Source organism: Melospiza georgiana, chromosome 2, assembly GCF_028018845.1.
Source record: "Melospiza georgiana isolate bMelGeo1 chromosome 2, bMelGeo1.pri, whole genome shotgun sequence".
In the NCBI taxonomy this organism is placed as follows: Eukaryota; Metazoa; Chordata; class Aves; order Passeriformes; family Passerellidae; genus Melospiza; species Melospiza georgiana.
In genome coordinates, this window is record NC_080431.1 from 65700300 (window position 1) to 65726152 (window position 25853).

The following is a 25853-nucleotide window of genomic DNA, read 5'->3' on the forward strand; positions in this document are numbered from 1 at the left end:
AGGTTTTCCTGAGAGAAGAGTGGTCACATGCTGGTGTGAGTGCACAGGAAATGAGTGCTTGACATGTGCCTTGCCACTTTGTGGTGGGCTGTGACAAACCCTGAGGTTCACTGCTGCAGATTAGTGACACACACAGCAGAAAATATCATATTAGCCAAATAATGAATTTGAAGGAGTAATGGACAGGGATATCTCTTCCAGCATTTCACTGTTAGGTATCCTCTGCCTGGAAAATGGGATATTTATTACTCAAGAGGATCTGCCAGGGCATTTGGATTCAGCCCAATCAAATGTTTTTGTTATGATGGGGAGGGCTAAGACCTGAGTGGGAAGACCATGAAATGACTTTAAAGAGTGGCTTTCTTGCAGGAACCTCCCTGTTGACAGAAACTCTTTCATGTTTAATGCCATGTAAAGTGCTGTGTACAGCAACTTGCTTAAGTGAATGAATAATGAGTAATATGAAAGTGATGTAATAGTGCAAAAATAACATAAAAACCCTCGAGACATTCATGACAAGAATTCCACCTGTTTGTCTCAGTGTATTTCAAAGTGCCCTAGGGGAACCTTTTTTCCAGAAGAAAAGCTGAGTTGTGCATTTTCCTTTTATATCCAATTGTAAAGAGAGATTCCTGTAACAAAAATGGAACTGTCTCCAGAGTGCCTTTATCTCTTAAAATTGGAAATCATCCATGAGGATGTGTGACCTTGTTGTCAGATCACATATTCAGTGTTTCTATTTTGATTTTAAATCTGGTACTCTCCTGATATAATAGGTGGCTCTGTGGTGCTTACCAGTTAGGTGTGGAATAAGCAAAGCATGTGGGAACTGACCAAACTGGCAATAAAAATATAACTGCTTGGACTTTCAAACCCATTTTCAAAAACTTGGCAGAAAGGGTTAAATATACTTGTAAATGTACCTCTTGTAAGGCTTTTCCTGGCTGCATGCCAAGTGACAAGAAGTCTCTTTGGATGCATAAGGGCAGATGATAGTACAGCTGATGCTTCAGAAACCTCTGGAACATCTGGGATCCCAGCAGGGATTAAGCCTTGGCTCACAGGTGGTACTGAGGAGCATTCACAGTCTTCCTGAGCAAGACTTTCTTATCAGAGAGAATACTGCAGCAAACAAATTTCAAATACATGATCATGGGCAAAGTCTATGACCTTTACAGAGCTGAGGATATTCTCCTTCCCTCCTACGTCTTCCTCAGATTTCTGCCTCCTCTTTGCGCTCCTGGGACAGAGGAAAGTGTTTGCTGAAATATTTGCAATTCTCTCTGGAACTCTCCTAATCCTTGCTGTTTGTTCCTTTCCTCCTTGAGTCCTTCCTGCACATGTGCACCGCAATGCTGCTCTCCACCAACCAGTTCCTGCATAATGCCCTGTGAGAGCTGGGTTTGGGGCTAATCCCTGCCCCATACTTGTTATGTCCTCACCCTCAAGGAATTGCCTACAGCCCCAGGAAGCAACACAAAATATGAACTCCAGAGAAGAGTTGAGCAGGAGGTTTGGATGCTGAAGGAGATGGTGGTGGGTTCAGGAAAAATACCCGTGCAGTGGTATATTTCTGACTGCAATACATGTGAAGTACTCTAGCCTTTGAAACAAAAATCCTTGGAGGGCCTCTTCTGCACGGGGCACCTGGAGACGTGCTGAGAAGGCGGGAAGGAGAGGCATGGAGCTGGGACCACAAGCTGCATGGTATATTTGAACTCATTTGTGGATGGATGGATGGATGGATGGATGGATGGATGGATGGATGGATGGATGGACAGATGTCTGATAGTGATCCCTTCATATCCTAAGCATTATAATGGAAATAGGATGAGATGTTCCCCTTCCCCTCCCTTGAAACCACAGTTTCTGTCAGGGCAGATGATCCCTCTTCTACTTCAATGTTCAGCCCTTACAGTCCCACCTCCTGCCTTACCAACAGGTGTGGGAATCCCCTGTGCTCCCTCACAGGAATTTTGTAGGTTATAAATTTGTTACCAATCTTAATCACAATAATTACAAAGACCCTTCTTATGAAGTGCTGTAGCCATGGGACCTGGCTACCCTTGACATAATAAGACAGAAAAAAAGTACACTTCCCTTGGTGCAAGGACAGATTCAAGGTTTAATGCTGTGCAGCTTTGTAGATGCTGGCATTAGGTGGGGAGCCAGGCTTACTCACAGCAGAACACTCTCATGTCATTGAGAGCTGTGTCATCCCACTTTCCCTGGGGTTCCTCCACCTTTGTTTGGAGCCCACAGATGGCCCCAGAGGTGCAGTTGCTGCTCCATGGGCCGAAGTGCCCCCCAGAAAGGCCCCAGCCCTCCAGGTCGGTGCCGTCGGAGCAGGCGAACCTCACGTTGTTGACGGCCGTGTTGTCCCGCAGGTACCGCCACCGCTCCACGCGCAGCGAGAACGACACCAGCTTGTTGCTGGAGCAGAGCTGGGCCTCCGTCCAGTTCCCCCACCTGCCAGAGGGAAAAACAACTGATTGAGGCCTGCCCAGCCCCTGCTGTGCTGCAATCAACACCATGACCTGCCTGGCAGTCCTGGGGCAAGGGGCGTACATGGGGGTGGCAGGTTTCTGGCACCACCTGCTTCACTCTCCTTCCCCATCATCCCTGGATGCCCAGCCACCACCTGCTCCAGTCTGCCCTGTTCCTGCAGAACCCCTCGGCAACTTCAGGTGCTTGCTATGACCCTGCTACTCAATGTGCTTTCCAAAGTAAGCATTTGAGTAAAAGGAGAAAGTATTGCTTTAAGATCTGTAATTTCTGATCTTTCTTTCATTTTGCAAAGCACTGTTCCTTTCCCTGGAACCAGACCTTTGCCCTGAAACCTTCACACTTTGTGGCCAAGGGGAACTCGCCCACCTCCTCAAGAGGGATGCTGAGCCACCTTCACAGGGGGTGTGGCTGTCTGTGGAGAAACCATTGCACTGGTTTCCCTTCAAGCTGCCCAGGAGCAGGATGAGGGAGTGAAGGCTGCTCACCCCCCCACGGAGGACTCGATGACCGTGCCGTCCGTGCAGTGTAGGCGGACGCCGTTCAGAGCCGTGTCATCACCAAACAGCCAAAATCCCTGGAAGGGCTGCACCTTGGAAAAGGGGAAGAAAAAGGGAGAGGTCACCCTTTTAAAAGAGGGTGAGGGATGGCAGGAGGCTTTGGCGACAGAGTAAGAACATCAGTGCAGCTGAGCAGGGCTGTGAGGCAGTTCCATGACATTTCTCAGCAAGCCCATTTTGCTGTTGCCCACCTCTGTTTTTCTCCAAGCTGTGGAGCAGGCACTCTGGAAACAGGAGTGCTTGGTGGCTGCTGTCCCAGCCCATGCCCACCCTCCCACCCCGTGCTGTGATACCCAGACCAGGCATGCTGGCAGGTGGGACTTGCCCCTGGGAACAGGCTGTACCAGCCTCAGGAATTTTCTTACCCACGAGACCCCTCTGCTAAGGAATCACCTACTGGCAGGAGCCTGGAGAGATTCTCTGCGCTAGAAATTTCTTGCTGAGAAGCCTGCGTGCTGCAGACACAGCACAAACTGCTGTGAGGGGACAGAGTGCTGTGGCCAGCCCTGCTACGATCAGAACAAAATGACATCGTCTCACAGCAGGTTTTGTTCCCCACGCTGAAGAAGCAGTCAAAGCTTACCTTCAGTGCAAATCCCTCTGCGTGGCCTCTGGGGCAGAATTGCTCGTGTCCCCACGAGCCCCAGGGACCTCCGTTCGGCACGCTGAGGACAGCGCCATAGCGCCGAGCCTCTGCGCCCCGGGGCCAGCAGGAGCCCAGCAGGCAGAGGATGGCTGGGATGAGCAGCGGCATCGCAGGGAATCAGCTCAGCTCCCTGCCTCGCTACACGGAGGGGCTGGCACAGGGCAATTTATTGGCCAGGGGAGCGGGGAGTGCCAGCAAAGCTCCTGGGGAGCGCTCCTTGTTGCTATGTACTGCTCCTGCTGCCTGCCCGCCCTCTCTGGGGAGGCCTCCTGGGCTGCCCTGGATGGGGGACTGCAGGGCTCTGAAAACCTGAGGATGCAAAGGAAGGAGAGTTATTCCAGCTTCAACTACCAAAGAATGGAATGGCCTGCTTCTGTAAGAGCCCCTTAGTGCAAGGGAAGGGGGAATGTTGCTCTGATGTTACCCCTTGGATGGAATTGTAAAGGACCTCAGGTACTGACAGCACCCAACAGGAGCCAAGGAAGACAGAAATCTCTTAAACCTCTTTCTCTGTTATTGCATCTCACAGGCAGCAGGAGCGTGTCAGAAAGAAAAGAAACACAAATGAAGGGCGGTGTGATCAGGGTCCTGCTCAGGAGAACAGGTAGCTCGTGGATATCTTGCCATGCCTGGTGGCATAGAATTTTCTAAGCTGGAGGGGTTGAATAAGTGATATTATCAACCCTCTCCATTAACCATGATAAGGCTTTTGGGATATATGGAAAGTTAGGGTTGAGCAGTGTCAGAGATACCTACAACTGTACATGAATCTTAAAGAAAGCAGTGAAGAGAAACTAGGTGGAGAAGGAAACTCCAAGATGACTGATACAAAAAAAAAAAAATAAAATAGAGATGTTTTACAGTTTGTAGTTATATTCACAGAGCTGAGTCTTTCTCTGTTGGAGTCCCACTTATTGACGGGGCTTGTTTTCTCTGTCTTCTGCTTTCACACATCTTCTCCTGTTTCCTCTCTAACAGTCTGAGCTGTCCTGCCACTGCAGGTGGCAGAAGAGAGATCCTGGTTGCAAAAAGACCCTGCTAAGCTGATTTTTTGTTATTCCTTTTGGCTGCGTGGGGAGGAGATGGCAGAGACAGTGCCACTGGGTCAGTGGTTCTGGGATATTGCAGCAGGAAGCAGTGAAAACTATTCACACAAGTAATTAACTGCCTGTGGGAGAAAGTGAACACTGGCTGCATTTCTATAACTTCACGGTGGGAAGCAAGAAAACAAACAAGGAACTAATCTCTGCCTTATATTTCCTCTCCTGTCTCTCATTAATTTTTAACTCTTCAAGAGTGAGGAATCTTCGCGGGTCAAAGAACTTTCCGTCCCCTCCTCTCTCACCTCTTTCCCTACAGAAATCTTTCTCAGCTCTAGGAGGAAGGAATGGACTGAAATAAAAATGATGGGATCAGTATCAGCAGCTGAGTTTGTGCTGTTGGAGTGCAGGGACAATGAGTACTTTTGGGTAGATCTGCTGATACACTGAACTTCCCTAAACATCCAGTGATGCCTCTAACATCCCTGCTAATTAACAACTTATTATCTGGGGAAGCTCTTGCTCTTCACCCACTGCTTCTTTTTCAGTTAACCTGCAGTTTGCTAATCAGGCAGGAAAAGTACCAGCTCGCAAGTCTAGGATGGGTGGGTTTTTAATTATGTAACTTTGGAGAGCTGGAGTTTGAACTCAGAGAACTCTGGCAACTTCTCTGCTGGTAAGCTACGGCAGCTAGTGGTAGGGTCATATGTGACATGTCCTTTCTTCTTTTGTTCAAGCTATTGGAAGGCCAGGATAGTGTTTGTTAGACTCAGCAACTGAAGACATGATGGCCAGAGCAGAGTGAAGATCAGCTCTGTAATTTTGCAAGCATATAAGCCAAAAGGAAATATCTTTTTTTTTTTGAAAACTTAAGTCCTCCACCCTATGACAAAAAAGAGCAGAGTTACAACGAAGACAAAATTGTTTGGAAATAGTGCAGGCACTCAAAAGAATCAGAAAATCAGCACAACAGTAAGAGGTAATCACACAGCCAAAACATCAAGATTAAAGAATGAAGTGCTTGCAGTAGCCTTATTGACATTGCATGTACACATTTACATGGTAGATAGGTAAGTACAGGTTAGGTGAATCCCCTTTTCCCTAGGGCAGAAGGTATTTTGTCATTTACTGCCCATTTATAAGATGGTGAGGCTCTCCAGGAGCTGTGTTCTCAGCTGACCTTCTCTAGAACATAAACATTCTTAGATGGTGGTGAGAAACAGCCATTTTACATTGTGTGTGGGCTGAAAACATTCCTGCAATGGCCTTTGTAATGTCATTGGAGATAAAACCGGTTAAACTCTTCCCACATCTATAAACTAAAGATAGTTCTTTGATAAAAGACCTAGTATCAAGAATTCTTCAGCGCTGCCAAGGGCATCAGTCAGCCTTTGAAGCTGACTGACACTGAACTCCTGTGGCTGTCATGTCAGCTCAAAAGCAGATGCAGTGCCTCAAAAGGTCTCTGCTCCCTTTGGTCCTCCATGGGCTGCAGGTGCTCAGCTGCTTCACCTCGGGCTGCGCCTCAGGCTGCGGGGGAATGCCAGCTCCAGTGTCCTGAGCACCTCCTGCCCTTCCTCTGCCCTGACCTCCGTGTCAGCAGGGCTGCTCCTCTCACATGTTCTTACTCCTCTCTCCAGCTGCTGTGCAGGATTTTTACCCTTCCTGAAATATATTTCATATTCAGCCCCCAGCGTCGCTGATGGGCTCGGCTCTGGTGAATGTGTCCTGGCTCTGGCTGACATGGGTGCAGCCACGGGCATCTTCTCACAGAAGCCACCCCTGTGGTTTCCCAACAAAGACTGCCACAGCTCACAGATGCAGCACAGACTGGCTGATCCCACTGTAGCATCTAAGCTGGAATAAGAGGCCTGTAGTTATTTGTTGCCACATTTCTCTTCACAGAGAAAAGCAAGGCACAATTCTCCCCAAGAATATTTCTGGGTTCCACATTCCCTGAACATCAGAGAAAGAAAACACAATTCTTATCTCATTTGCTGTGCCTGTGTTTGTGCAAGAGTAGAATGCAATATGGAGATTGTTTACCCAAAGTGGTGGTGTTTTATTTCCTTGGCTATCAGCGCCAAGTGTGTGTGTTTGTGTGTGGGGACTGTCAGCTGACAGTCATGGGATTCTGTGCAGTTGTGTGCAGAGCTGAGTGCTTGGCAGATTCAGTTTGGATATAAAGTAATGTAGTATAGAATAATATAGTATAATAAAGTAATTAATTAGCCTTCTGATAAGATGGAGTCTTCCCAATCATTCCTCCCTGCCACGGGGGTCATCCTGTTTCTATAGTTACTCCCATCACCTTTGGAGCAAAGTTTTAAAATTGACCTCATGTTTGCCCCTGTTTAACTTTCCAGTAATTTTAAATGACACATCCATCACTGCTGTGATGTTAGCTCTTCCAGTTTAGAGACATAGATCTCCTGAGTACTTATTATCAGTCTTAGTCATTCATTGCTATTCACAGTGTGACTTTTTAAATCTCTCTTCTGAAGTAATTTTGATTTCTACCTAATCTTTCTTAAGAACCCTAACCCCTGAGAATGGCTGGAGCCATTTGAAGACGAAGTTTCTTCCACTAGGAGCACTGAGCAAATAAATAATTTTAAAATGGCCGTATCTGCTGGCCCTACAGATTTTCTGACAAGGTCCTGAATCTTTGATGTGAGGAAACATTAATAGCATTTATTCCCTTTGCCATTTGTTCTCCAAAGTGCTTTTTGTCTGCCATTTTTTCACATGCAATCTACCACCAGATGTGTTACTTCTATTATTTCCATCTGGCTGCAATATTAGCACTCACTGTCTCCTGCAGCCTCCTTTACCTTGTGGTATAACACTGACAATTTTCTTTTACTCTTTCCCAAGTAAATGTTAATTCCTTGTGTTTCCTGGTCCTGTACTTCCAGCATCACCACCTTCAGGCTGCTCCTGCTGTCAGTCAGGCTGCAAGCCCATGGGTTTCCTTGGGAGGCTGCCTTTGGGTGGGAAGAATGGAGAAGGATCCTGTGCAGGGTCTGTATGTGTGGTTTTCCAGTGAGCAAAGGGAACAGAGAGCCGGGAGCACCCCTGAGCACCTGGCAACAGCATTGTCTCAGCCCTGAGGTACAGAGAGAGAGGGGCATCCTGCACCTCTGATGGTGCCCTACAGCCAGCCTGGAGAGATTACCAGGAGAGTTTTTGAAGATCTGAAGTGAGGACGGTGGGGTTGGGGAGTAGATATGCAAAAGTGAATTAAAATTAACTGAGAATGAAGTGTTTCTCTTTGTGTATGAAATCTGCCAAGAAATTCCTTCCAGGTGGTGAGCCATGGGAACTTTATCACGGGCAAAGTTTTGTTGGTGTTTCATTCCAAGCAAAGCCATAGCTCTCCGGGCATGGTGTACTGCTGCCAGCTCTTGCTGACTTTCAAGACTGAAAATAAACAAATTTGACAAAAGAATTTTTTTTTTTGTGAGGAAAAAATCTTCAAAACTTGACTGGATGTGACCATCAGAATCTTTATCTTTCTTTTAAGTTGTCCCTCCTTTGAGCAGGGCGCTCAGGTTCTGTGGAGAAGCCATGTCTACTGAGATGTTGTTTGGGACTGCACTGGTGTGAAACTAGATATATGGCAGTGTTACTGCCATAACTGTGACAGCCACATTCTTGTCTGGACTTGTACTCTGAGTTAATTCTGAACACATTTCTTGCCTGATTTACGCTCTTCCTCACAGTTTACAGAGTCACTTCTCTACTTTAATCAATTTCCAGACATTATCTCATCCCTTGTCTTTCCTAAACCACACAGATTTATCCTTTTGAGCTCTTCCTTTGCATTTCCTTCTGGTATTTTCTGTTGCTTTGGATATTTGGATAGCTAAATCCCCATTACTCTTGTCTTCAAAGTCCCAAAACTCTTCTTTAATAACTTCCCTCCAGTCTAAAACCTGAGTTTCAGATATTCTTGTAGCTGTTATACTCCAAGGGCCCATTTGCTGATTGCAAACCCAGAGGAAGAAAAAAACCCAGAGCACCTCATAAGAAAAACACCTCAAGCACAAATGAATTGTGAGACAGGATATTGAAAGTACAAGGGCAGAAGGTAGATCATGGGAGAGGAGAAGGGTTCTTTATTGTCATTGCAAATCCCTTGGTACAGCCAAGGAGGAGCAGCCCCTTTGGAGCCTCCGTGGGCGCAGCAGGGACAGGGCTGTGCTGCTGGGCTCCATTTCCCTGAGCGCACAGGGACAGAGCCAGCAGAAGGTTTGCACATGAACAGTTCATCTTGATCCTACAGAAAGAGCAGTCACTGGGTAGCTCCTGGCTTTGGGAATGAGAGAACTTCTACTGCAGCACCAGAGGGTAATAGAGCCCCTGTGGTCACTGCCCCTGTGCCATCTGAGTGGCTCTCAGGGTGGGACAGCCACTGCTCAGTGCAGCAGCAGGACAGGAAAGCTGGCAGAGATTGCTGAGGCCCTGGGAGAGTTGGGCAGCCCTTTGGAGTTATAGGAGAAACAGACAGACTGCTCCTAAGTTACATCCTCAGCTGGCCAAGCAAAGGTGCAGCCAGAGGGCTTTCCTTGTTTCATGGCCCTGTTTATGGTGCCATGGCTTCTGCCTGCTGACCCCTGCCTCCAGCAGTGCCCTGCTTTGGTGATCGCCCCGGCCCATTGATTGTCTTTGCCCCAGGCACGGCATGCACCATCCTCTTCATCTCTCAGCTCCTCTCTGGACACGCTGGCACATGGCAGGTGGTCTCAATTTGGTGGCTGTGTGACATACCCACAGCACAGGGACACACATTTGTGACTTGCTATGGCTCTGACTGTAAATGAAGCAGATGACATGCATTATGTGTTACCTTTTCTCCCCTCAGATGGGAAATGAGTAATAATCTGAGTTTAGCTTTGTTTTCTCCTCTCTCTTGCCTCACCAAATCCAATTTCCACAGAAAAGTTTCATGAAGAATGAGCAGGGTGGCCTCTGGGAAGAAATTCATGAGCAGGGAAATGCCAGGCCAGGCCATTATTAATGGTGGTCTCTAAAATAAATAACAAGCTTATTAACTTTGCAGGCCACAGCAAGCTGGAATAGGCTGCAAGTACTTAGGGAGACACAGCTTGAGCTTGACAAATGGTCTTGTCAAATTAGAGAAATAGTTTGAGAAAAATAAGATGCGATTCTGTTCTATGGACAGGGGTGAGCTCCCACCTTACTTCTGCAGAAGTAAGCAGCTGCATGAATTAAACCACCTGCATTGACATCACTCTGCAGAGCAGGGTCTGGGTCATAAAGGATCAGAGGCAATGCGTGAGTCAGCGGTGTCAGGTGGTCTCCATGCTCAGAAATGGGAACCAAATTACAGCCTAGGGGACAAATGGAGTGAGTTTTCTTCTCAGCAAGTGTGGGCCCCCAGCGGGGCTGCTCTGCTCCACTGAGGGCCCTGAATTCCAGCAGGACATGGCCTGGCTGGATAGAGTCCAACAAAACCCATCGGTAGTCTGGAAAACCTGATCTGTGCATAAGCAGCATGAGGGCTGGGACTGTGTGACTGGGCTGTGGGAGGACAGGGAGAGGGGTTCTTGGGAACAGCCCTTCTGGCAGGGTCTGCAGCCACTGCTGCCCTGGGAGCGTGTGGGAAGGACAATGCAGGGACCCCAGGGGAGAAAGTCTACCCCAGGGTTTTCTGTCTTCTCCCTCACTGGGCTCCCTCCAGGCCATGTAGAGCCAGGCTGGGTGGCAGCTGCAAGGGACCAGGGGGAGGCTGGTGGCTGTGCAGGGACTCCTGCTCAAGGGGGGGATGCAAGGACTAGGTTGGGGAGGTAAGCATTGCTCCAAGGACTTAGAAACCATATCACAGTAGGAGTGCAGTCACCTGGGCTCTGCAGGGAGCTTAACAAGTCCCCAGGCACTGCAAACAGCTCACAGCTGCTGTGGGAGAGGACAGCGTAAGAGCCAGCAACAGTGCAGAATACTGCTGTACAGTGGAAGGGAATGGACTGGACTCTGTCTGTCTGAAACAAACACTAATGGATGAGTACTGCAGCAGGCTAAGGTTGGCCAAGGAGTATCCTTAATAACAACAATTAAGCCTAGGGAGGCTGCAAGATTATCCCTGGAGGATTTTTTGGGAAAGTTTGAGCAGAATTGCATCAGTGGTGCCCAGTGTGCAGTGATAGCTTTGGAGTAGGAATGCTCCAGAAGACCTCCTGAGCATCTTTCCAGACCAGCCTGAGGTGTTGGCAGCTGGAGGTGAGAGGGAAGGCACAGGGGTGGGAGGGGGATGCCAATTCTCGCCCTCAGCCATGCAGGATCATGTCACACTTGCCTGTAGGCTTGCTGGGAGCAGCTTTCCCTGGGGCCTCGCCCAGCTGCTTGCCTCTGCATCACTGGGGTGCTCCCAGGCACCCGAGCCTCTGTCTGTGCCTCAGAGAGGGGAGTGTGAAATGCCAAGTGACAGGAGACTGCAGGAGCTTCACACCAGTAAATGGGTGAAGGCTGCTGCCAGAAACACCATTACAAAGTGTTTATTTTCTCTGTATTTCCAGGATAAAATTGGGGAAACATCGAGAAACGAGCGAAAGCAGTGGAACAGCTGGGATCTGTTTACACAAACTGTTAAAGGAGAATGTAAGTAACCAGGCCACATATACATTACAGCATATGTAGTGTTTATTAGATTAAGTATATGAAAATATCTGCTAAATCACATATTATTGCATGTATAATGCTTTTCTGTGAGTGTAAGTCCATCCTGAATTTCCCATCCCCTCTGCAACTGGCCAGCAGACTGGAAGTCCTAAATAATCTTCAACCTTTACTACTACAAGCTGGACTAGAGCTGCAGATAAGAAACTGTGGGACATCAAATTCCTGCTGCCTGGGGAGTCCTTTTCCTGACCAGCAATGTGAGCCTAGCAAAGGGCAAATATCCCCCAAGCAGCGCTGAAGAAAACAAAGAAATAAATCCTGCCTAGCGCTGACATAAAAGGAATACCATGGAGCCAGTTTTCTGGGTTACTGGCACTTCCCTCCAGCTACAGCATTGTTCATGGAGCTGGGTGGGTGAGCCTGCCTGAGCACTGGCACAGGTCTGGCTTGGGTTGTGGTTAGGAAACACCTCATCAGACTGGCACCAGCTCTTTTTAAATGAAGGGATGGGGAGGTGAAAGGACATTTGTGGGTCAAACAGGGAAAAGGAGAGCAGAAGCAGGGGTTTACTTGAGTGAACTCTCCCTCTCAAAAAGATTCAGACCTAAAAAACCAATCCCATTTGAGCTTCTCTCCTATTGCCAGGCATGGACTACCTACTAAAGGGAATGATTCAGGGAACAGGACTCCCACTGTGTGCTTTGGGATATGTTCACGTTTTGGCAACAGTTTTGTGGGACCAGGAAACCTTTCCAGTCTGTGTCCCCCTGGTGTAGCGGCAGTGAAAACCTGCGGTGGTGCAGCAGGGACAGCAGATCTCCAATGCAGCAGTAGCAGCCAGAGCCCTTGCAGCAGCTGAGACCCATCAACACTGCTCTCCTCTGCAAAGGTGCAGTGTATTTCACTTGGAGCTCGTTGGGGTCTTGGAGCTGGATTTTGCCGTGCTGATAAGGAGATTTGAGCCATCCCTGATTTGTTTTGTCAAGGCATGTTCATTTCCTGATGTTCTAAGAAGGCATTTTCACTGGCTAGCGTTTGAATTCCGTGATACCTCCGGGTGATGCTCAGGTGGACACACCATGGTTGGTGTGGTTTCAATACCAATCCACAAAGTTCGCTGTTTTCTGAGTGTTTCTTTCTCATCCAGGCTTTAAAGCTGAAGTCCTGCCTTGCCCTTGTCTTCCCTCTCACGGGCTTGTTGTCCCCAGGCTAGAGCAGAGTGTTCATTTCTTGCAGCAGCACAGAACAATCACAGCTCCCAGCATCACGGGAGGGAAGAGCCCAGGCTTGATTTGCATTAATTTATGCACAAAGGCTTCCTTTTGTCTGAGGTACTTTTAGCTAACAGATCACTCACTGGCCAGAGCCAAGGTCTAATTGCATGATAAAATTGTGCAGATGTGGCCACAGAAGAGACTCATGCTGTTAATGGAGTGTTTTTCCACAGAGACTTGACCCAGTTTGGAGAGAAAATTGTGGGGGTATTTTTTGAGATTTCTTTTTTTTTGTTTCCTTTTATTTTTTGTAACTGCATCTCATGGAGGGATACAGTTAAAATAAAGAAGACATCAGCCTCAGTGGTGAAGCTACTGTGGCCAAGCTGGTTGGACCAGAATTTCAAGAAACTTTGCTCTTCTATACCTGACTGTGGGTGAAAAAAGGGACAAAATGACCAAAGCATTGAGGAAATTCCCCAAAGCAGGTGTTACTCAAGTGAAGTGTGCAGATACCATTTGTAGTGTTCAAAGCCCTTCAAAGACTGAGTGCAATCCTACTTGGAGGAATAGGTGAAAATGAGGGAAACAGAAGCTGACCTCTAGGGCATTTGTATGGGAGGTTAACAGGGTTTGTGTCTTCATGGTTAGCCCTGTTTTTGTGAAAGATTTTCTTGAGAAATGTCCATAAATTTTCAAGAAAGGGAAGAAATCCATATTCCAGCTGCATAAAATTACTGAAAAACTGGACATTCTGAGGGAAACCTAGATATGAGATATTTTTCGCATGTAGCCTAGGAACTGTGGACTGCTGCAGTCACTGCAGGTGGTGGTACAGTAGAAAATCATGTTCTGGGATCAAGGAGGGTTTTCAGAGGGATTTAAAGACATGTGGGTATCTGGCATAAAACATTCCTGGCAGCAAAGGAGGCTTTTAGCTGTAGTACAAGTCCAATGCATCCACTGAAGTGATATTGGGGATTTCCCCTGGTTGCCCAAGGGTCTTGTCCTTAGGAGCAGGGATGACAAAAATGTGCTTTGTGCTCCTGTTCCCTGTGAGCAGCAGGAGAAAAGGAGACCAAGCCCCTGGGTGTGCTGGTGTCTGTGAGCTCTGGCCTGGTGGCAGCACAGCCACTGCTCCTTGGCAGAGCTGAGCAGGTCTGCAGTGACCTGTCCTGGCTGTCACTGACACCGGGCTCTGGAAGGGTGGGCAGCTCCAGAGCAGCGCTTTCCATCAGCAGCTTCCCTCTGCCCCCTCCACTGCCTGGCAGCCCTAAGGGGGAGCCCTGTGGGGGCTTCCAGCAGTCCTGAGGAGAGGGGTGGAACCTGGGGTAACCCCAAATGAACAGAGGATTAAGTACTTGGTGAACAAAACCTCTGCCAAGGAATGCTTCTGTGCTTGCGAAACCTGGAGTGTTGCACACAGGCAGCTCTTAGAGGCAGGGCAAGCACAGCTTCCCTGCAAGCAGTGTACAGCTGCATTTTCCTCACCTGGAGGAAACAAAAAAGTCACAGTTTTATATGAGTACAAAAGAAAAGGGACCATAGCACAGAAAATAGCAGAGAGGGAGATTTTTCATCAAGACATGCACTTTTTTTCCCCCTGAAATAAGAAAGCAAGCAAGAGCCCCAGAGAGAAGCTGAAGGGCCAGGTGTGTTTGCTCAGGCAGTGACACGCCAGCAGCCAGGGACGCCCAGACCTGCTGTTGAGTGCAGCCCAAACAAACCTGAAGCAGTGAAGAGAACCACTGAGAAAGGGCTTTGACCTGCAGGTGATGCCATAAAAAGAGTAAAAAGAAGCTGCCTGCTTTCTCCTCTCCCTCTGCTATTCCTGAGGCCCTTCCTCAAGGGGGCAGGGACCACCTGGTGTTCCATTGGCCCTTGTGCTCAATGTGAGGGTCTCTCCCCTGTCCAGTATGTCATGAGGCATGAGCACTGGGAGAAGAAATAGACAACAGCAGTGTCAGGGTTTCAAGGACATGCCAAAACCAGCATGACTGGCAAGTGCATTTAGGCACACTCTTTGGAACAGTGAGATAATGAAGCAGAGCCCAGCATGGCCATGATGAGTCTTCCAAAAGGTCTTGTGCCTGTGGCAGCAAAGAGAAAGAAAGAGCTGGGTGAGCTTCCTGTAGGAGACCTGCATGTGGGCAAGGCCTCTACAGATCGGCTGCAGTGGTAGGCTGTGGTGGGGACCGAACAATATTAAACTTGCCAAAGAATTTAACCCTTTCTTATTGCATGCATATAAATTTACAAAGATGCATAAAGATGAGGTCTCATTACATGCACCCATGTTCCCTGTGAGAAGTTGTCGGGACAGGTGATTTTCATGGATAATGCCACAGAAATTTCAAGCCTGTTCAGAGTCTGCCCACTCCCATGAGTGTGGGTGAGTCTGCAGAGGAAGGGATTAGGAACCTTGTGCCCATTGGCTCAGCTAGGAGGAGAGTGATACAAACCAGCTGGATTCAGTGCAAGTTACAGTGGGTAGGGATGAGGGAAAGTGGCTTCTGGAAAAAATAAATTAATTGTATATATGAAACATTTGAGTCTTTCAGAAGCAGCAGAGGATTCAGAGGAAACTGGGGAGGGGAGGAATGACAGCTGTCCTGACCAGGTTCCTTTCCAGTGATTTTCAGTGGGTTGTAGCTTTGCCACATTGGAGAGGCTTGTGGTGAAACTTCTTGTGCTATGTACTCTTCTATTCAACTTGTGCTTCAGGCCTCTCTTAGAAGAAGACTATTGCAATGTTGTAAAATGTCAAAATTTCAGCAACAGGTGATTTTGGAGCAATGTGAAGTCTGGCAGCGTATCCATCATATGAATTCCCTCTCCACATTACTTTGTCATCTCTTATTGGCATGAACATTGAATACAACAAAACAACTTTTCACCTCTGCAGATGAGCCTTGGCAGCAATTGCATTAATTGGATGGTTATTCCATCCCTGCTAGGTGAACTCCAGCCTTGAGCAGAGGAGGAGTATTGCTGCAGCAATGGTTGCACACCTTCACCTGCCTTGGTGCTGGACAGAAAGGAGACACACAGCCTCCCCTGTTCCTGAAATCTACCTGAGCTGTACACAGGCAGTATAGCTTCAGCAATTCCCAAATTAAATACAGAGGGGCCAGAAATCACACATGGGGAGCGTGGAAAAAAATAGGCATACATGGAACGGGAGGTAGGAGCTGGGGTGAGGGAAAACCATTGCTTTTTCTAGGATACAGGATTCCCTCATGTCCAACCTCTCTTCCGTAGCAATTTTTCTCCCTCCCCAACACTTGGCTGCAAGCCAGCACCTCAGGTAAGGAGGTAGGGGAGCTACAGTAAGCCTTTGGAAGAGAAGCTTCCCCTTACCCAGCAAGCACTTTGGTCCCAGCCAATACTGCCTTCTCCAGGTGGGCTTCCATGAATTCACAAGGCTGGGGGAAGAGGTGGGAGAGGGCCCTGTGTCCCACAGTGCACTGCAGGCATGTGAATGATACTCTCTCCTGGACTGACAGTGTCTCCCTTGCCTCCTACCCGTGGCTGTTCCGGCCTCTCCTTGCTTTGACTGTGTTCAGCACCTCGGTACCAGGACAGAGAGCTCTGCCTCCTCTGTCTGCCTCTCCAACACCCTTTCTACCTCCTCAGGACTGTCCTGCTCTCTGCAACCCTCAACATCTCCCAGGACAGCATGAGCTAGTGGGATGTGGCACACGTGCCCCATTTAGTGCTACAATTTTAGTCATTCTGGGATAATTGTTCCTCTTTTCCTTTCCAAGGCTTTGGGCAGGGGACAAAGCAGCAAACCTTGCAAAGGGGACTGGATCTCAGCACCAGGATCAGGTGCAGGGAGTCAGGGTCTAGATATGGTCAGTCTGGGTCACCAAGACAGGGCTTGGGCACCTAAACCTGTGTCCTGATGGTGAATGCTGCCTTGGGCATCTCTGTCACGATCCCCTTGGTGGTTCAAGGTCGATTATTTCACTTACTTGTAAATGAATTCCTCATCATTGATTGTGGTCTGAATTGTTTGCAATGAGACTCTGTGGTCTCAAATTTAGACCAGCATTTTCTACAAGCAGTTGTATCTTTGCCTTGAACTATTATATCCAATGTAATACTCAAAATTTTGAAATATGGTCAAAGAAATCTAGCACTCAGAGTAAATGGGTGCTTCTGTCTTCAGTCTGTGCACCTCGGTGCCTGGACTATTGCATGCAGAAATGTCACTCCCTTGTTTCCCAAGGGAAAGTAATGTTGGTGGAGTCCTTGGATACCTCAGTGAAGAACACTGTGGAAACTCACTAAGCAAGCAGGACCTTTCTAGATCAGGGTTTTAACAGAGTGTAAATGATAAATGGATCATGCCCCAAACAGCTACCATTGTTTGTAGGTGGTGACCAATTCTTGCTCTTGACAGCTGTGATGGAAGTTGGGTGAGGGACGTGGGTCTGGATTGGTGTGTTTGCAGGAGCTGAAGTCAAGCATGCAGCAGGTTCAAAACCACAGCAGAAACACCTCTTCATTACTCAGTGGGACTACTCTTCATGTTTCTGCTCCAAACTACTCCCCAGGTATGGGATATCTTGGGTTAACCTGTGCCTAACCAGTGTTTCCCCGTATTCACCTGTTCCTGACAGAGACCCCAGAGCACCCCCTCAGCAAAGCTGCGGAAGCTGTGGCAGGACCAGGGCTGCCTCCCCAGTCATCCCTTCACGGGTCAGTGTTGAGGGCACTGGGACCTTCATCTGAAGGCTGATAATTGAGGATCTGCTGCAAGATCAAGTGAAGCAAAACTTAACAGTTGCTGAACTTTAGGAATATGAATGAAGTCCAGAACATTAATGTAGTGCTTAAAGGCTTTACAGCATGAATTCCAGAGGTGGGTAGCTGACTATAGGCAACAGGGTCTGTTCCATAGTAAATTCTCTGGATCAGCATGACTGTCTGTGAAGAGTTCTTGTGGGAGACAAATTGCTTGAGTCTTTTCTCAAAGTGCAAACATTCAGACTGCAGTGGCCAGCACTAATTGCACATGGTGGTTCCCAATGACCATCATTTATTTCTACCTTGCTCTGGACTGGAAGAGGATGGTAATTCCACACAAGGATTTCCTGGAAGAATATGGACTCTCCTCCACAGATAACTGCCTCAAGACTTTTTTGTCAAAACAGTAGGCATAGTCTACAGCATCATGTTGCCTTGCTCTGGGCATAGATCAGGATGTAATCTGCTGTTTATCAGCATGCAGCTTAGACTGATGGCTGAAGTATTTTCAAACAATACCTGAATTGCCTTAGGAGATTAAAAATATTGATAAAGTAAAAAGATACTTACATATATTAAATGTTTTCATACATTTTGACATCAAATAAAGACATGCCCTCTTTCTTTTCATCCTCCCCTTCACCTGTGTTCAGGATATGTTGATAAATTCCTTTATTTAAAAAATAAAGGGAGCTTTGAATGATCTGGTACTTATCAAAATAATCTACAAATATCAACTTTATTTTCAGAGCTTTTTGCTCTTCCTTCCTTCCTTCCTTCCTTCCTTCCTTCCTTCCTTCCTTCCTTCCTTCCTTCCTTCCTTCCTTCCTTCCTTCCTTCCTTCCTTCCTTCCTTCCTTCCTTCCTTCCTTCCTTCCTTCCTTCCTTCCTTCCTTCCTTCCTTCCTTCCTTCCTTCCTTCCTTCCTTCCTTCCTTCCTTCCTTCCTTCCTTCCTTCCTTCCTTCCTTCCTTCCTTCCTTCCTTCCTTCCTTCCTTCCTTCCTTCCTTCCTTCCTTCCTTCCTTCCTTCCTTCCTTCCTTCCTTCCTTCTCTCTTCTCCTCTCCTTTCTTTCCTTTCTTTCTCTCTCACTTTCTTTCACTCTTTCTTTCTCTCTCTTTCTTTTTTCCTTTTCTTTCCTCCTCTCCCTTCCCCACCCCTCAGTAGACCTTAATCTATTTTTTGTCTTGGCATTCTTGAGCCTCAGTTTCAAGGGGGCGGAACAGCCCTGTGGCTGTGGTTAAGGATAGATTTCCTGAGAACTTTTCCCAATGAATTTTCGGAATAAGTTGCTTAAGTTTTCATAGGTGAAGTAATCTTTAGTTGAAGACTTGCAGTGGGTGTAAATTGGCATTTGGTCTCTGGCTGTCAGTAAATTTGCACTGCAGGAGGATCTGCCTCTCCATTTCTTTGTGGGGTTTTTAGTTAATTAGCAATTTGAATTAATAGTAAAAAATATTGAAAGCCTGTAAAAACACATATTAAGCCGTGTCCCACAGGAGGCAATTCTAGGTCTAAAATTGCTCGATATTTTTATTTATTTTATTGCACAGTAGAATAGAGACTTTGCTTATTAAATTTATAGACTGTAATTGCTGTTTTAAAAACAATAATGTATGCTCAGTTTAGTAGATGACTGTCTACATTTTCAAGGTAAAGTTTTATATGAAAGCTGGGGGTTGTGGGCAAGTGGGAAACCACCTGAAAATAACTTCACAACAAGGGGAGCACCACCTCTACATGAAGGTCATCTTTACATCCCATCATTTCACTAATGTGAAATTATCTCCCCTTTTATCTGAGAAATGGCTATACTTATGTTATTTGCTTTAAAGCTTCTCTCTCTGCTCATGCATCTAGAAAACCCCCTCTCTTGTCTCATTTCTGAGATCTCTCACTTATATTTTTTCCTGCCATTCAATTTCCTATTAATCTGAGTCAATTTAGCAAATGAGAAAATGAGGGCCAGATAGCAGATAATTTGATTACTCATTTTCTCTTAAACATTTACCCATAGTACTGAAAACTAATTCTCCTTCAGCACTACTGTTTTTAGCCTGCAAAATCCTAAACAGAGTCTGAGGTTATAAGACTAGTTCAGATGGGATCATGCTTCACTGTAGTCAGTGGTGATGAACAGATGATTTCAGAGAGAGGTTCATGTGAAGATATCTGCTCCTCTCTATTGTCATCATGTTGTCTCTCAGCAGCTATGAAGGGAGCAAACTGCAATTATTTCAGATGGAGACATCTGCACTGATGTCTGTGTTCCCTCAGAATCTCACCTCTTCTTCCTAAATAATGCAAGCCTTGCTTATTCATATTTCCAAGGAAGAGAATAGATTCTTTATTGTCCTTTTATGTTTTTTTTGGCACTGGGTATGATTCCTGTGATTCCTGGGTTTGCTGGTGTACCATTTCCATGAGATAGTGTGTCTTTTGCAGGATGCAGTTGGCTGTGGAGTGTCTTATCTGCATCCCAGGCTGCAGGTGAGGAAAGGTTGGCAGAGCCAGGCTGTGTGATTTACAGGGGATTTCTACCCAGTTGCAATGGTCAGCTTTGGCATTAGAGATGATGAGGAATGTGGCTACTGAGAGCTGATGGGTGGCAACCAGTGCCTTGGTAGCAGTGTGGGAGGAGTGTAAAATGGCCCAGAGCACGCAGAAGCACACAGTCATTCAGTCAAAACCATCACCCTGAATTTATTGACTTCTCTTTTAGGGAATACTGTTTACTGCCCCTCCTATTTGGAGTTCCTGGGCACCTGCTGCCTTCAGCCCTTCCTTCAGCTCACTCAAAAGAGTCCAACATCTCAAATGATCTCCACCCTTTGTGCAGCAGCAGGTTTACATGAATATGAGAAACTGAGAATATGAGAAAGACAACACAACACTGCCAAATGAAGTTTTTATTGTTAAGTGTGTGGTATTTTTCAGGTGTAAAAATCAGAAATTAATGAATTTTCAAGAGCAGCTAATACATAGTTTTTTCAATCAAATCATAAAATAAGCAAATCATGTATGGTATATGTTTCTATATGTTATAGACAATTTTATCCCATGTTCCATATCGATTTTAAACGTCATAACATCACAATAATAATTTTATAAAATCAATATACTGATTAGTATTATATTAATCTGTTTATGAAAAAAAATAGAAGTTTTTATAAAAGTTGAAAAGTAGTGGCAAAATTTTTATGCTCCTCTGCCTGCAAAAATAAGTGTATTAAGCTGGATGAATAATGAAAGGATGAAATACCCTGTATCATCATCATTTTGCTGTAGTCATGTTTCATTAATCAAATTCATCAGTTTTCCAATTTTCTTTAAAACTGTTGTGACATTTTCAAGGATATTAAAATACAGGAGAGGGATCAAGAAAGCAGGGTGAGTGTGTCAGTAAGAGATCTGGATCTCACCATTGTAGGCTTTTTTTGATTTTGGTAGTCTGTGTAAGCTGATCTTTGGAAACTGGCTGAGGCACCCAAGCAAAATTGGCACTCTTAAGTGGTAGCAAAATCAGTGTCTGCTCTGCACGTGTTAAGTGCTGTCTAAGCCATCTACTGTGAAATCAAGTCCAAGGCATCTCACATTTGGCAGCCCAGGTCACCAGCTGTTTGGGAAAATGATCCTTTCCAGGTCTTGGACTAATAGTTCTCTAATAGTTCTCCTCTTGAGCTTCAGTTTTCTCCTGGTTCTGTGAATTCTGCACAGGAGTCATTTCTCATGGCCAAATTTCTGAAGGTGCCCTCACCTCCTGCCTCGTCCTGCTCCCCTGCGCACTGCGGGCTCACTGTGCCCCAGGATCCTCCTCTGGCAATGGGAAAAGGCAGGAATCTTATGATTTGAGCAGAGTCTGAGAGGGAAGATGGGTCCTGCCAGGCTGTGGACCTGCATCACTGCTAATAGAGGTGAAGTGATCAAAGGTGGTGGTTTAGGGCCAGCAAAGGAGAAATGGGAGGGAATCCTGCTCCTTTTGTAGCCATTTCCCAGCCAAGTCCCAGCCATTTCCTTCTGACTCCTTCTGCTCCTTTCCATCCATTTGCTGCCAAGGGCAGGTCTGAGTGTCCTCAGCTACCACTGTGTGACCCTGCCTAAACAAACACACCTGGTTTGCCAGATGTGATTGCACAGTCCTTGTGGGAGAAAACACATCTCCTCTGGACTTTGACATCCCTTTGGAGAAGTAAAACGAAAGTTCTGGTTTAAAAAGGAAAATGGGTTGTGCTTTCATCACGTGCTGTGCTCTCTCAGTGCCTTTCACTAAAAGGATCGTCCAACTTCCCATCATCTTAATTTTCATATATTGCCACCTATACAGACCACTGACAAGTGTAAGAGGAATGAAGAGTCAAGAATGGGAAAAGCAGCATCGCCCTTTAGTGGGACAGGAATAGATGGAGCAGAACAGGGATTGGAAGAGAAACTTAGAAGAGGGAAATTCTTTATCTTCTGTTAGTTCAAGATTTGGCACCTCATCTTGCTTTAACATCCTGAGGATCAAGATACTTCTCTAAAATGTACTCTCTCTTCTTTGCCTATTGATCTGAGTGAAAGCTTCTGCCAGATGCTGCAAGAACCAGCCAAGGGCCCTCTGAAGCATTGGCTAACTCTGTGTTAAGGGAATCTCAGCTTCAGGGTTTTGAATTGCCCTCTCTCTGCATCGTGACATTCTCTAAGATGGTGCCCTCAGGCTCAGTGTCACCTTTTCACCTTTCTACTTTTCCCCAGTGGCACTTAGCCCTGAGAACCACAGTGGGCATCCCAGCATATCTGACTTTAGCTAAGCTTGCTGCAAAAGCAAAGCATACAGGGTTTTTGAGATTAAAAAGACTGTTGAAAAGAAGGATATTAAAACCATAAATTACCTAATTTGTTGAGATTCCCAGGAATCCTATTCAGCAGAAGGTTTTGGGAGTCACAGGCCTTGAGTTTACTTACTCTTGTTCCAGGCCACATCCCTTATATTTCTTCATCTAGTCTGAACTTCCTTGCCAAATAGCAAGAGGTAAAATGGTTATGGCAGTTACTCTCAGAAGACAAACATTCCCATGGCCAAATATCTGCATAGCCAGAAGCAGAAGTCAATATTAAGCTTCTACAGTAGGGAGCACACAGGTGTTCCTAAAGCCCTTCAGTGGTGGGGGATACACCTATGGCCACAGGATCTGCTGCATGGCAGCTGCTGAGCTCCCAGAGGATCTCCTCATGGGCACTGTGAGAAGGTCAGCAAGTGCTGTGCCACTGCCTGGCTGGAAACTATTGTTCCAGTGGTGTTTGTCAATGGGCTGCTAGGGAAAGGCAAGCAGCCATGGGAGGGTATAAATTCCCCAGGCCATACACCAGCTCTCCTTCAGCAGAAGCAGAGCACAAGAGATGAAGTTCCTCATGCCAGCCACCCTCCTGCTGCTCCTCCTGTGCCCCCCAGGCTCAGGGGTGCGTGGTTACACCTCTGTCCTCTCTGTGCCCAACGGGGGCCACTGGGGCAAGTGGGGCAGCCAGCAGTTCTGCCACCATGGCTATGCCAATGGATTTGCACTGAAGGTAAAATTCTCTCCATTCCCTACCCTCCCTGTCCCTAAGGATTTTCTGCAGATTTTTCCTCTTCTTGAGTATGATGTTCTGTACATAAAGCTATGAGTCTTCTGGCAAATGTTGCCACTGTAGCTACACCAAAAAAGTCTGCATGTGGCTGATGTTGCAGGGAGAAGTCATGTGGGTGAGAAAATCTGGATTCTGGGAGAGAAGCATCCACCACCAGTGTCTCTCCTGATACTCTGCCTTACCTGTTGGGTCAGAAATAGAAAACACAAAGAACATGTTACAAGGGTTAAGTGGTTTCCCGGTGACAGCTGTCTTTTCCAATGTGCTTCCCGAGACATTTTCTCTTTCCCATTACAGAAAGGAGGTGGGACTGTTTACAACAGGTATGTAAAGGACTTTTCCTGGGTCCTTTTCCCCTTGCCTTTACCTCTGTCCCTGTGTGACTTCCATTGCAGGTGGAGCCTGACCAGTTTGGAAGTGATGACACGGCTCTGAATGGCATACGCCTGCATTGTCAGGATGACTCAATCACCATTGAGTCCTTGGTGGGGGAGTAAGTGACAATGTGGTTTCTCTCCTGTTTGTCATCCCCAGCTCACAATCCACCCATGGCTGTGACCATTTGTAGGGGTCTCTTCTCTCTGACTTGCTGTATTCATAGTGCTGTAGTGTAGTGAATTAAAACAAGTGGTTAGGGGTTGTTTTTCATCAATTTTTAGGGTTATTAAACAGGGTTTAATAACTTTAACTTAAGTTAAAGTAATGTAACTTTACTACTTTTTGTTTGCCCTTGGATTTCACTGCAGAGCACGGTGAACACCAGGGTCAGAGTCTTTCTTTGGAAGGGTTTCTAAGCATGCATTTAGAAACTGCCAGGTCCAAGCCCTGGCCGTGCTGCAGGGAACAGTGCTGCACCTCTGGCTGCTCTCCTGGCTGCCTGCTGTGTACCTGTCACACATATCAGGGATGCATCATAAAACCTACACTCAGGCTGCCCTCAGAGTTTCCACCAGAACCATAAATATCCAATCTCAGGCTTCCTGGTGTTTTTCTGATGAGATATCAATGAAGAGAAAAGTACATCTTTGGAAGGCAAGGAAAAGAAAATTAGAAAGTAAGGGGCCCCAGACTGCAGCAGGATGCTGTGTCAGAGAAGTGTTAAGCTTCTGAGCAGCATGACAAGCAGAATGATCATTTCCCAGCAGCTCACAGAGCCCAGACATTTTTCCATTTGCTTTTTGTCAGGTGGGGTTCCTGGACAAGCTTCCAAGTTTGCCCTGGAGGCTACCTGATCTCCTTTTCACTGAGAACAGAGAAGTCCCAAGGAGCAGGTGATGACACAGCAGCCAACAAAATCCAGTTCAGATGCTCAGATGAAGCTGTGCTGGTTGGTGATGGACTCTCGTGGGGCAGCTTTGGCCCATGGACCAACAGCTGCAAGATCTGTGGTCTCCAGACCAAGGTAGAGCCCCCACAGGGACTTCAGGATGACACAGCACTCAATGATGTGAAGTTCTTCTGCTGCAAATGAGCACTTCCTCCCAGTTCCTCGCTGCCTACACATCACATATCCCACAGCAAGTGAAGTGTCAGAAAGGCTTTGCTCTAGCTTTATCCTGGGATGTGCCCATGATGTTTTGGCTTGCATCTTGCTGTTCTGGCCAATGCCTTAGATGATGATGTCTTTTACAGCAACTGCTAAGTTAGCATAGCCAAATCATTGCATCATGTACTGCTGGTATATTGCTCTGAAAATGCTCAATCTCTAGCAACGGCTCAGAGCTTACAGATTTCTCAACTTTTCCTCTGACTGGCCAGTTTCTTTGAGGTTTGGTCTGCCCATTTTCCCCTTATTTGATGTAATACTTGATCTGTTGGTATGACAAACAGGGAAGAATGGGTATTTGAGTGCATTTGAAGCTTCTGACCAAAGCCAAAATGAGTAATGAGAGACAAGCAGGGTGAAACAGAAGTTTGGGTGGGCTCATGAGAAGCATCAAAGGTTTGCTGTAATTTCCCACTCCTAGCTTGAATTGCCTCAAGATTTGTACATGCTTTTTGCAAGCAATCTGTTAGCTCCTGCCTGAGCTCCTGCCTTAGGAAACATGGCTAGAAAGTGTGTTTGCACTGTGCATTCATCTGTGTGGCACTGAACCACCTGGTGGGTCGCAGCTCCCCAGGCCTCCTGAGCTGCTGCTTTGCAGTGTGCTCTGCTGGCTCACCTGGCTGCTAGTGCAAAACATTCTCGTGGACTTGGATTTTGTTTGTTGCCTCTGGGCTTCATGCTTTAAATAGAATGGGGGAGAATCTAAACTAAAAATAAACTCTATGTCATTCATCCATTTTTTATGCTCCAATATCCTGGTTAAGCTGGAAGTTATTACCTTGTCCTGATATGCTAGATGTAAAGAATGTACTCTCAGTTCAGGGAAAAATGTTTGGAGATCATTATCATGCTCAATCAAGCCACCAAGCCTCTCTGGCAAGAGGTTGAGAAGACTTGCTGCCTCTCTGGGCACCTCCTAGGAAGTGTAGCTGTTGCTTTTTCCTCAAAGCAAGGCATTATGCATCTTTGTGTGCTTTGAAAAAAGGTAGGGACATGGTGTTGGCATTCTCCAGGTGACTGCTGGGGTTGGGCTGTGGGATGTTGTGTCTGGGACCGCAGCCACGTGGAGCAGCACAGAGCTGATGGTGGAGATTCCTTCTGCCAGTTCACATCCTCTCCTCAGCACACACATGGCAGCCATCTCCACTCTGGCTCTTCAGGCACACAAACTTTTCTTACTGTTGCTTACCTCAAAAAGTACTTCAATAATAACTGTATTTCCTTCCACTGAAGCACTTCAGCAAAGCTTCCATAGTGCATGAAGATTCTCAGAAAAATTCTTGCATTTGAATGATTTTATTTAAAAAAATTTAATATGAAATTTTCTAATCAGACCTCCTGC

General features: G+C 46.6%; 2 protein-coding genes across 2 annotated transcripts; one reads left to right on the plus strand and one right to left on the minus strand.

Moving 5' to 3' along the window:
- Positions 1 to 2174: 2174 nt before the first annotated feature.
- Positions 2175 to 3819, minus strand: LOC131080517 (vitelline membrane outer layer protein 1-like). Its single transcript, XM_058018832.1, has 3 exons — positions 3649 to 3819; positions 2994 to 3097; positions 2175 to 2469 (listed from the first exon to the last, which is right to left on the minus strand). The coding sequence occupies exons 1-3, from the start codon at positions 3817 to 3819 to the stop codon at positions 2175 to 2177; spliced, it is 570 nt and encodes a 189-aa protein (XP_057874815.1).
- An 18918-nt stretch (positions 3820 to 22737) lies between these two features.
- On the plus strand, positions 22738 to 24436 carry LOC131096876 (vitelline membrane outer layer protein 1-like). The gene is made up of 3 exons (XM_058045516.1): positions 22738 to 22905; positions 23361 to 23458; positions 24151 to 24436. The coding sequence occupies exons 1-3, from the start codon at positions 22738 to 22740 to the stop codon at positions 24434 to 24436; spliced, it is 552 nt and encodes a 183-aa protein (XP_057901499.1).
- Positions 24437 to 25853: the final 1417 nt, after the last annotated feature.